Raw genomic sequence first — 12,341 nt, 5'->3', positions numbered from 1 at the left:
TAAATAAAAGAGAAATTAATCTTTCGATGTAATAAACACGTAAGTGTTCTTGATAAACTTGTCAAGGAATATATTTATATTTGTCTTTTACTAATATTGAATATATAAGAAAATATCTCAGATATATATATATATATATATATATATATATATATATATATACACATACACGCATCTTTCAGTTTAAATTTAAAGGTATGCATATAAAATCTTCCAGATGCATAATTTTTTTACATAAAGTAAAAGTAACTTTGAAAGTTTCTCCGCAATTAATTACTTGTATACCTATACCCGTATTTAATATGGCGTTAATGAAATAATAGAGGAGGTTTCTAGTTTCTAGTTTCTATATGTATAATATAATATAATACAACCGGAACATATCCGCAATTCATATGTTGAAGGTTCTTGTTGGCGCTCTCGTGGCCGTTTGCTCGGTCTGCTCCGCCGGAGTGGTTCCAGCGATTCCGGCGATTCCAGCGGCGGTGCCCGCGGCTCTGACAGTCGGAACCTACGCCACGAGTTACAACGCACACGCCATCAATCATGCCATAGCCGCCCCATACGTAGCGGCTGCACCATTGACTTATTCCGCTTATCCCGCTTATTCCGCTTATCCCGCTTATTCCGCTTATTCCGCTCTCCCGGCGACCGCGTATTCCGCCCCTATCATCGCCGGAAGACGCTGAACTGCGCTGAACTGCTCAAGGCTCAAGGCTGAAGGCTGAAGACCGAAGGCTGAAGGCTGAATGACCAGAATGACACGCTATTGACGCTGAATCGGCTGGGCTCAATTACTGATGCTGAATCCTGAATCTCGAAAAGGAGCTGGAAACTAAACCAAACTGACCTCTGTCCGATGAATCTGTTAAGCTCTAAGCTCTAATTTAATTGAAGAAACTGATGCGTTATCGACATACAATATCTCCTCTACTTTCGCTCCCATACAGTCCACACTTGTTTATTCTTTATATTGTAAATTGTAAATATAATATTTCATCACGATTTTTTATTTGTCTATTTTCTCTCCTCTATTCTATACTTACGTATCCTAATTCCGCAGTAATTTTTGATCAAGTTTCGTAAAACGATTAAGAATTCTTTTTTCTAAAATATATACTTGTTATTTACGCACGCATGCGCACTTACATTTATTATATTTATCGTAGCATAAAACGATTTGTTTTATACAGAGAATCATTTCAGTCGGAGACGAAATTGTCGAGAAAAGAAATTGCATCAATGCATCTTTTATTCCTGTTAAATTAATCCCCGCCCCTCCCCTCTCCTCATCAGTAAAAAGGATAACTTTGATTAAAAGAAAATACATCTCTCTGATTAATCATTGCCATGTTCTATATATTAATATAACTTACAATATTAATGTCGATAAACCTGATACAAATATAGTCTGTGCCACATTTTGTACTCGTAAACATTTCTTTTGAATTTTTCTTTTTGTCATGTACACGCAAATATATATATATATATATATATGTATATATATATATATATTTATATCTTAATAGATGTATCTCGTTTGTTGCCCTTACTTATTATGCACAATGTACAAACTACGATGGAAAAAAGAAATAAAAACGCAGCGCGAATAAATTTATATTTAAATAAAAATCGACGTGATGAAAGCGAAGATAAGATGGTAACTATCTTTAATGGCAGAAATAGTGGAAAAAAACTACATAAAAGAGATTATAACAAAATATCCTTAGAATAATCGTAAAACTTTCCGCGCATATGTATGAGTGAAGCGTAGTTAAATAATAATCAACCAAGTATGGCAAAAGTGACAGAGACAACGTTGCCCCCATCTTTAATCGCTACGTTCTGCTAAAAGTTGTGTGTATACAATATAATATATAACAATGAGCGCCTTTCGATTTGGCACAAGAGTTACAATATTTTTAGATCTTTGGTTTCGATAAATGGCTAGAGAGAGTAAATCCAGAAACCTGGAAGCGACACGAAAATTAACGTACTTACATGCGAGCTGATAAATTGCGTTCATGCGCATATTTGCGTGAAACACGTCGATATGTATGCGTATGCGTGTGCGTGTGCGTGTGCGTGTACACGTACGCTCACGCGCATCCCCCTTTTTTGGAGAGAAAGAAACAGTCGCTCGCGCATGCATGTTTTTTAAGCGTAAATAATGTCTAATGTTTAATGAAACGTAATACATATTATTGAGTCAAGCTTTATAAAATAAAGCTTGCAACGTAGAGCTTTATTTCGATAATGGAATACGTTGATATCACTAATCTTCCTCGCGAAATTGATCGGCGAGAAAACGTAAGATTCTTTTAAACAAAATTCGTACAAATTCTCTTGAATTGGCATTCGCAATAAAATACATGTATTTGGACAAACTATTCGCGCGATCGCTGAAATGTTTGTAACTTATACTTAGAATCGCCTTTGCCAATTCATAGTATAATGACTAGAATAAAAACAAACGTTACAATCTGTTATCACCATGCAGAGATATACTTATAGCTACCGCATTAGGCATCTTGACAATTTCACAAATACATATTAGAGCATCCCAGGTAGAACACAGAGCACGCATACTTTACAAACCATTTGTAGAAACGATACATATTTTGAGACAATTTTATTGTTAAACGCGATTAAAAGAATTTACGCGTTTAAATACAATAGAATTTTCGCGATTTGTTAAAATATTGCCAACAGCCATCTTTCTAATTTAATTTAACTTCCAAGTTTTTAACGCATAATTTTTGCAAGAATTATGCTGCTCTGGGATGCTGCTGTTATCACCAAAGCCATACGTTAAATGGAGTATTTCTCGGTGGAGTATAGGTCCGAAATAGAAGAATATATGTAAGCTAAGAGGTAAGTAACAACTTCTTAATAATCTTAATTATCACGGACGTGGCACTGGATCACGACGTAATTCTGCTTTCCTCCCTCCCCTCTTCAACGATCATTCTATAAACTCATGTACTCTTCTACATACTAATCACGCATCATACACGTTCTGCATATATAGCTTATCGAAAAAGGACAAACGATAAATAATTTAACAGCTATATAATTACGGATAAATAAATTTTCCTCTATCGACACTTACCCCCGATCATTCTGGAATATATCTTTCTTCATAAAATCTCGTGCTACTTGATTTTTTTAAAAAAATAACATCTGTTCTGAACGTCGTGGATGTACCGTGTACATGTTTGTGCATTTATCGCGTTAAAAGACGGCGTTACGACCGTCTCTGTCTAAGATATCATTGATTTCTCCATTGTCTACTCAAGTCTAAAAGCTTTGTTCTTTTTTTTTTGTCGCTAACTTTGTCGCGAGAATAAAGAATTTGTAACGTATGAAAATGGCAGTTTCCGCTTGCGATGCGAGCGTATCGCGATGCAAAAAACAATACATATTTAAATAAATAACGAAAAACTAAAAAAAAAAACCATTCGTCTAGAGATAAAAGTTACTAAAAATAAAAGGATCGGGATTCGAAGATATCTAAAATAAAAGTCGCCAAGAAGATGTTGACTACAAAACGCTATGACATTAGCCAATGACGATCAATAATAACCGGGATAATGATGGTAACCAGATCTCGGAGGATGATACGGAGCCGGACTGACGGGATAACTGGGATTGTATCCAGATAAGGGAGGCGGAGGTGGAGACAGCATTCGACCTTCACTAGCGTCAGGTACCACGTGCGTCGTAGTCGAGCCGACTGATTGCGGGCTGGTGATGACACGAGTACCAGATCCGTGCAGATGGTGCGATCTGGAAAGACTTAAATCGACACTGTGTCTGCCAGGGGTGAGGTCCAAGCTGACCACTCGCACAACCTCGTTGTGCGGATAAGGTGGTGGCGGCGGGGGTGGCGACATAGAGTAATTGCCCGTTCTGCTGAGATCCACGCTTTGTCGCTCGCCAATGTCGTACAGATGATGATGATGATAGCGAGTGTTTTGCATCTGGGCGCCAAAACTGTGGTGAAAACTCCGAGCCGACATGTCTAAACCCTGAAGTTCGCCACTGTTGAGCACCAATGGCTCAAAGTTGGATCTCTCCCGGGTGAAATCCTGCTCGAGCGAGTCGTACTTGTAGGACGTCGACAGATCTAGTTGCAACGTCTTCTCCTTCACGGACAGGCTAAGATTCTGCGCCACCGAGTCACCCTCGTCGCTCGACAAATTATCCGTCGGCACCTGATGATGATGCATATCCTGGTAGCGGTGATTCGGCGTTGCTGATGGCGACACTAAGTCTTCTTGTTGCATGTGTATGTAATTCGGTGAAGAGACGCGCGGCAGCTCCTCGTGATGCAGATACTGTTCGATATTGTGCGTCCGCGAGGTATTGATGTAATCGACCGGTCGATGCAGATGATAATCCATGTGTAAGTGGCTAGGTGGAGTATGCCTGTCGTCCGGAGTCGGTGCGGGCGAAATCAATTCCTCTTCTTGATGTACGATGTACGAGTCCAGATGATTCGGTGACCGCGACTGCGGTATCGGTGACTGCAGCTGGCTCGAGATGGAGTAGAGATTGGCCTCGCGATCGTTGTCCTCCAAAATCGGGCTGGACACTGTTCCTATATCCCTCTCAGCGGCATCCAGAGCCGCCTCAACCAGCAAACTCGCGTTCGCGCTCTCCGTCCTACTCCGATATACGTTCAATCGCAATTTATCGCTCTCTATCAGATTCGGCGTCGTCGCGTTATTACGCGAGACCATTTTCTCGCTACCATCATCCTTTCTGCCATCTTCAAAATCATAAATATCGGAGGACGGTACCGAGACCGCCGGTAAATGAACAGCGATGTCGGACGTAGGTGGCGGATTAAATTCGGTCAGCCACTTTTTGCTGCCCTTGCTCAACGTCCTCGATGTGTCATATAGATCGACTTCCGTCTGCCCATTTTCTATCGTCGTCGCGTCAAGCCCACCAGACAAGGACGTGGTTTGCGTAGACGGAGTCGGAATGTGAGGCTCTTGTTGTTCCTTATATTTCACCGTAGAACTTGCCTCACTTTGCAACGATTCCACGATGACATTGTGAGCAGAATTTGCCGTCGCTGCTGCCGTTGGCGCCGATGCTAATACCGATACCGATATCGATATCGCTATTGGTGCCGATGCCGTTGCTGACTCCGATATCGATGTAGATGTAGATGTAGATGTAGATGTAGATGTCGAAGTCGATGTCGGTGTCAGTGTCAGTGTTGACGTTGATACCGATGCCGAAGTCGACGCTGGTATCGGTGCCGGTGCCGGTGCCGGTGCCGGTACCGGTACTGGTACCGATACTGGGGTCGATGCTTCGACTGCTTTCAAGCTGCTCTCCGAGCTACAGTCGTCCAGAGATGGTAAACTGTTGCTATTGTCCTGCTGTACAAGTGATGAGAAGAGAAATTTTACTTAATGTTATATGTTAATAAGCTTATATATTAACGATAGCTCACCTGTGAATTTCTTCTGCCGGAGTGAATAATCCTTCCACAAGGCACATCCTCAATGAGGCGGCCACCGCTGTACGCGTCGAAGGTGTATGCAACGGACCTCTCGATCTTGGGCATCATCTCCTCTGTAAGGCCGTGCACCTTCTTGTAATGAAACTGTAGACACTGTTTCGTGGTGAAAGCTGCCTTACAGCCGTGCTCTTTGCACCTGGTGAACAAAAGAGAGAACTATATGTATACTCATTACAAGAAAAATAACATATCAGTGATATGAATAAGAAACCTTACCTAAATGGTTTCACCCCACTATGAGTCAGCATATGTATCTTCAAATTGCTTTTGTTCTGAAACATTTTCCCACATCGATCGCACGTAGCCGCGGCAATAACGTCCTTGTGATGAACCTCCTTCATATGTCGCTGTAGAGCCGCGCGAGAACCCAAGAGTTTCAAACATAATTTACATTGAAATTCCCTAAGCACCTCGGCCATATCTGCACACAAACACATATTGCATGTAAATATAATAATAAAAAGAAAGATGGACGCATACGAATCGACACTGTGCGCTATTACCGCTGTGCATCCTTTTGATGTGTACTTTCAGTTTTTGCGGCTGACAGAATTTGCGGCCACAAAAATCGCACAACGGTCGGGCCCGATGCGGATTCTGTGAGCATCCATAGGTTCGATGCATTTCTAAGTAATTTAGCCTTAAGAAAAACTTTTTACAATATTGACACTGATACGCGCCGCGCCCCTCGTGCAACTCCGCTGCGTGTTTCATGATATTATCCTTGCCGAGCACTGTGGCGCCGCAAACCTAAGAAACGAGATAATTCATTCAAGTCAAAGAGCAGTCAATTCTTCATTTAAATATTGTATAATACGACAGTAGTCAAGAATATAAAATACCTTGCAATGATATTTTCTTATCGTTAAACTATAATTCATGTCGTGAAAGATGCAGCAATGCAATCGATAATATATCGAGTGTGTGAAAATAAGGTTGCATCCCCCACAATCTGGAAGCAAATGCGATGCAAATGATGGTGCAAACATTCCGTTAGAGAGATAATTATTAGTAAATTATTATAGTTTGACAGAAATTGTACACACGTACTCGTTTTATTGATTTTATTTTTTCTCGTCCACGTGGAAGATTGCGACTCTACCCAATAAGTGAGCTCCATCCCCGATACGATATTCTGAGTCGTGACAAAATAAAGTTGGCCGTGCTTAGCGATCACCGCGATGCTTCTCTTCTCCTTGGTCTCCGCTGGTCTGATGTATCGAATCCAATTGCTCTTCAGTGGATCTGTAGTACTGATATACGTAGTACTCTTCCCATTATTATCTATCTGGAAAGAAAAAGATAAAAATTAATTCCCTCGATAAAAATTGCTTCCGCAATACGAATGTGTGTCGATGCGTAAGCAAGTATAAGCAAGTAAGGGGTAACGGGTAAGATTATCATACAGAATGGCAATGAACCAAAATGACGATAGTACCTCCCAGATGTGGCGCATGGAGAAATCATCGGGAATGTCCATTTCTCTAACCGGTATGCCGACAAGCGGGCCAAACTTGGCGTATATCGGAATCGGGTTCGTGGCGTAGATGCCGAGACCGTGATCGGTGTTTGTGATCTTCAATTCAAGACAATCCGGGAGAGAATCCCTCGCGTACAGCGGCCGATCCATCTCAACCACCAGCTGCTTCTCCTCCCTCTGCACCTTCGGCTTGGCCTTGCACTGTTCGCTGGACGTTGACGTGGACGATTCGTCGTCCGACTCGAAGCCGTCGTACGCTAATCTGCCGTAGCCCTCCGACATTGGATCTTCCGACGTGATGGCTCTCATTATCTCGGCGTGCTCCTTGTGCCGGCTCAGCCACTTGTCGTAGGAGATGGCGTCGGCTATCGTGTACTGCGACGTCGTCAAAGGACACGCGTCCTGCAAATGACGGCTGTTGCATTCCTGGCAGAGCTTGATCTTGATCGCGAGTCTCTGTGGCTCTGACGTGACGTCGTCGGTGACGTCGTCGGGGTCATCCGGACAGGGGCCATCCTGGGCGCCGTGGGTGCTCTCGGCGCTCCTTTCGTCGGATCCTGCCGTCGAAGATAGCAGCTCGGCCTCCGGCGGACACGCGCTTCGCGCTTCCTCTTGAACAACGATGCCGTCCTGCGGCGCTTTTCGTACGTCGTGATGTTTTTTGCTTTTGTGCTCGCTCGCATGCTTGTGCTTCTTTCGCCGATGTTTCAACACCGTCGAAGCCTCGTCTAAAGCGTTAGTCTCGGAGAGATCTCTCGCGGAATTGTCCTCGAAAAACGCATCGCGACGTGGACGTTTCCGTCTCCTTTTCAGCTTGCGATTCTCCGTGTCCTTCGCCGTGGATTCGCCAAGGTTCTTGGACGCATCGCAGAACGTTGCGTCTTTGTACTCGTGCGATTCCGCGCGGCGCGTCAACCTGGCCTCGTTTTCCTTCGGAGGTGCCGCCTCCGCCTCCGCCTCCGCCTCCGCCTCCGCCTCCGCCTCTGCCTCCGCATCGGGACGGGCCGTGCCGTCGACATTGGGAGTGGGATTCAATAGATATTCGACGTCCTTGCTTAAATCCTCGGTGTTGCGCGCGTGTTGCGGAAGAGACGACGCTGCTGGATCGTGAAAATCCAACTCGGTGATTCTATTATCCTCTAAGGTATCCCTCGTCGAACCGCCAGGTACACGGATCGCTTTCACCTCGCACCTGGGGTCGCTATTCGCCATACTATTTACATCGTTTCGAAATATAACACTGATTACGGTCGTCTCGCGATTACTCAAATCTCTGCTCTCCATCGAACCGTTTCGCGCGTCTGGGGCATTCTCGCTGGCACATTCGAATCTATCTAGTCCAATGCAGCCGCTATCTTCGGCTTGACCGTTCTTCGAGTGCCGCCGCTTCTTCCGCTTGTCCTTGCTTCGATGCTTCGTCTTGTTCCTGTGATGCTTCGACCTCGAACTACGTCGCACGTGCAACTTGATCGCATCGTCCATCACCTCCGGCACGCTCTCGCTTATCGCACGGGCGGAATCCCGCATCTCGATAATGTCCGGTCTCGCGGGCTCTCGTTTCCTCGAACTTTTGCGAACGGGTTCGGGTTCGGGCTCGGGCTCCTTCTCCTCCTCCTCCTCGTCATCTTCCTTGTTCGAACTTTCAGTCCTGATAGCTTCCTCGTCTCGAACGCTGCGGTCCTGATTCGCCTTCCAGTTCTCTGCCCCATTGCATTTACCCCGTTGCCTATGTGCGCGCATAAGAAGATTTAGAGTTTTACAATTAGATATATTAGAGTCTGCATCTCTTTGAATATATTTCTCACATTCTCATTCGTATAATAAATGCTGTCAGAGTCGTTACACAGGGGGTCGCATCAAATCTGTCAATCTGATATTACGAATAAATCGGGAATGACGGGAATGAAAAATTGGACGAGCAAAGGTTTATCCAAGGTCGGAATTTTATTCTCTAAACTCTAAATCTAAAGCATTACTCGAGAAATAGTCCAAGGGAAACTTGAGGGAAGAAAATTTGGAAAAACCTAATTCCGGGAATTCTAGCTACTCGTTTCTGCGTGAAAAAAAGCAAACGCCGGTTTTTATCCGCGATTTTCAAACCGTGCGCCTTCCGCAACGGCGATATCGATCGATTTCGCGTCGCGTCGCGTCGCGTCGCGTCGCGTCGCGTCGCGTCGTCTCCGCAAGATGGCGATTCGACGAAACGTGTTCGAGGAGTGAGGAGAGTAGGAGGGCGGTGAGGGAGGAGAGGGAGAGAACCGGACGCCGACCGACGGCCGCGACCGAACGCCGGAGCCGCCGGAGCCGCCGAAGCTGCCGAAGCCGCCAAACGCGTGCGGTGTGACAGCTTGACAGCTAGGCTGCTTTGTTGGGTGACTGCGCGGGTGGCCCGTGCGCGACGTCGACAGATGCGATCATGCGATGCAACGCGACGCGACGCGACGCGACGCGACACTGCGCGTCCGTTGACGTTGACATTGAAGTCATCGTCGGGCACGGTCGCGACGACGACGCGACGACGACGCGACGGCGACAAGAGGGATGCTCCCGAAATGCTAACGAAACGTACCTAGTGGCGACGGCGGACTCGGCGAGGTCCAGCAAGTACACCGCGACATCCTCGTCGGTCGTCAGGCTCAAGCGTTTCTTCAACGACAGCCAGCGCTCGCTGTTGGTTACGCCGATATGTACGCTGCAAAAGTGTCTCGCTGCTTCCGCCACTTTCGAGACGGTCGTCGCCGTCGCCGCACCGGACGACGGCGCGGGCGGCGACGACGACCGTTGCCGTTGCCGCTGCCTCTGTTGCCTCTGTTGCCGCTGTTGGTGCTGTTGGTGCTGCTGCTGAGTACTCGTCGCGTTCCCCAACTCCCTCACATGCCGCGTGCTCCTCTTCGGCATAACTACATCGTCCTAGATCGCTGCTATGAAAGGCTATATCGATACGAAACGAGTTCGAATACGAGGCCCCGCGAAAGGACACTTCCGCGGGAGGACGCGCACCGATATTATCCTATCCTCTTTATGCTCACCGCCGCCTGCCACCGCCACCACCGTCACCGTCACCACCGCCACCGCCACCGCCGCCACTGCCGCCCACTCCACCCACCCACGGTCCTACCCGTACCCGGCCTACCCCGCGTACCCCGCGCCAACCTGTCATCTTCCTCGTACCCGCTCTCTCTCTCTCCGTTTCTCCTTCCGGGCCGGCCATTCTATTTTATCGATCCGATGGCCGCGAGCCGCGACTCGCGAGACGGCGAGATGCAACGCGCAACGCTCCCCCCGCCAATCCCGCCACGCGGCACGCCATACGCCATCCGTGTGTCCGTGTATCCACTGCACTGTATCCGAGATTCGACGCCGACCGCCGACCGCCGACCGCCCTCGGGCCTCGCCGTCACTGGCCGTCACTGGCCGTCACCCGTCACCGACTTTTATGACCGACGCGACGACGACGTATCGGCCCGATCGGCCGTGCCGTACCCCTTATACCAAATTGCTGCTCCTTTCGATATATCGATTCAAGCGCGATCGCGTTTGATTTTGATCGCGATGGTAAATGGTAAGAAAGAGAGAGAGAGAGAGAGAGAGTGCTCACGCTCAAGATTCACATACATATACGCAGTACATATATAGCGTATATGTATATATTTACTATTCCATTCTATTCGCAAACAACTATTGTTTCAATTGACTTGCAAATAGATCGTTGTTGCGATTACGTGCGATCGATATATTTTTATTTTGCCATTTTGGTATCCCTGCATGGCCTGCATTCCCTGCTGCCTGCGCGCATTTATTTCTCACAGTTCTCACTGTTCTCAGTTCTCACGAGTCACTGCGAGTCACGAGAGCCACGAGAGAGTACGGTCTGTGTACTGGTCTCTGACTCTCTGTACGATCGACAGTGCGGACAGTGGCAAGTGTAGACTGTTGGGTCGTTGGGTTGACTGGTTAACGCGAGTCGTAAACGCACGGAGAGAATGTCACGTAGGGCGATCAAGGCGATTAATTGGTCGGCGCTCGCCGAAAAAATTCCAGAGACGGAAAGAGCTGCATTCACCGCTTTCAAAGCTAAATCTGATCAGCACCTGCGACGGTCAGTGAATATCGTCTCTCTTTTGACATTCGCACTCAGGCCATTATATAATATACGGTTCTTCGTTTTCTTTTGATAAAAAAAATTAGATATTTCTGCTATTAAATAGATGCTGCGGAAGAAAACGAGTTCGTTCGGATGAAAGATCCGCTTTAATTTGCCGAGAATGATAGCAGAAACTTGCTATGCATAAGCTCTGTCGTAGGTTGTCTTGCATAAACCTCATTCTGTTATCTTTTCTCTTTTATCAAATATTCGTGGAATTATTTCGTCCGCGCCTAATTGTAAGTAACGTCTTTAGTAGAATGTAAAAATAACGTGTATTACGTTACGGCCTGTGTCACGATTTACGATATACGTTAGGGTTAGTATCGCAATACAAATAGGGATTATTGCTTTTATTATAGCTTTTCTATTTCTCTGTCATCATATAGAATGAACGCGAATCCAGAAGCCCCCCCAAAACTCGATTGGGCGTACTACAAGAAAAGTATCCCGATTCCTGGATTGGTCGACAAGTTTCAAAAGGAATATGAATCCTTCAAAGTGCCATATCCAGCGGATAAATACACCTCTGAAGTTGAGGCTCAAGAAAAGGAAATAGTATGGCATCGTTACGTTATAATTATAAAATGTCACGTTTAACCTTACGTTTAACCTCGTTTCTAAATCAAGGCGATGTTGTAGCTCATTAAAATTGAGGATTTTATCAAAGAATCGAATCGACGCATCGCCACTGCCACCGAGGAAATCGATAGAGTAAAGAGTCTCTTGCCATTCTCCGAGATGACCATGGAAGATTTCCGAGATTGTTATCCGGAACATGCTATAAATCCTGATAAACCAACGGTTTGGCCGCACACCCCCGAAGTACAGCCGGAAAACGAAAAAGGACGACCTTCGCATCATTAATACTTTGTAATGCGTTCAGAATACGAAGCGTAGTCGTAATTTACTTCTAGCGTACGATTCTGGAGTTTGGAGTCTGGACTGCGTGCCCCGAATCGGAGAAAGATATTGTCCTTTGTTTCTGTCATATGTATTCAAAGTAAATCCATCCATCCAGAGAGAGAGATAGAGAGAGATACATGTTATATCCTTTTGTACCACAGCTTGCGCATATCTTACAATTAGGTCAATTAGTAATTATTAGCATGAGAAGAATAGATGTATTTATAATAAAGCCAAAGAAGGATGGAGTCTTTAAGTTTAGAGTAAAA

At 45.8% G+C, this 12,341-nt stretch overlaps 2 protein-coding genes across 2 annotated transcripts; one reads left to right on the top strand and one right to left on the bottom strand.

The window, feature by feature from the left end:
* Positions 1–855: 855 nt before the first annotated feature.
* On the bottom strand, positions 856–10,486 carry LOC139782752 (uncharacterized). The gene is made up of 8 exons (XM_071721794.1): positions 9,592–10,486; positions 6,981–8,748; positions 6,593–6,830; positions 6,385–6,494; positions 6,046–6,292; positions 5,759–5,963; positions 5,474–5,678; positions 856–5,399 (listed from the first exon to the last, which is right to left on the bottom strand). The coding sequence occupies exons 1-8, from the start codon at positions 9,918–9,920 to the stop codon at positions 3,576–3,578; spliced, it is 4,926 nt and encodes a 1,641-aa protein (XP_071577895.1). The 5' UTR covers positions 9,921–10,486; the 3' UTR covers positions 856–3,575.
* A 322-nt stretch (positions 10,487–10,808) lies between these two features.
* On the top strand, positions 10,809–12,194 carry LOC139782877 (ATP synthase subunit d, mitochondrial). The gene is made up of 3 exons (XM_071721960.1): positions 10,809–11,121; positions 11,556–11,724; positions 11,809–12,194. The coding sequence occupies exons 1-3, from the start codon at positions 11,006–11,008 to the stop codon at positions 12,031–12,033; spliced, it is 510 nt and encodes a 169-aa protein (XP_071578061.1). The 5' UTR covers positions 10,809–11,005; the 3' UTR covers positions 12,034–12,194.
* The last annotated feature ends 147 nt before the right edge of the window (positions 12,195–12,341 follow it).

This window comes from Temnothorax nylanderi, unplaced genomic scaffold, assembly GCF_030848795.1.
Source record: "Temnothorax nylanderi isolate EJ_2023f unplaced genomic scaffold, tnyl_v1.0 TNYL_tig0008_pilon, whole genome shotgun sequence".
NCBI classification, from domain to species: Eukaryota; Metazoa; Arthropoda; class Insecta; order Hymenoptera; family Formicidae; genus Temnothorax; species Temnothorax nylanderi.
The sequence above is the reverse complement of the archived record's forward strand: the minus strand, read 5'-3'. Positions and strand labels throughout refer to the sequence as shown.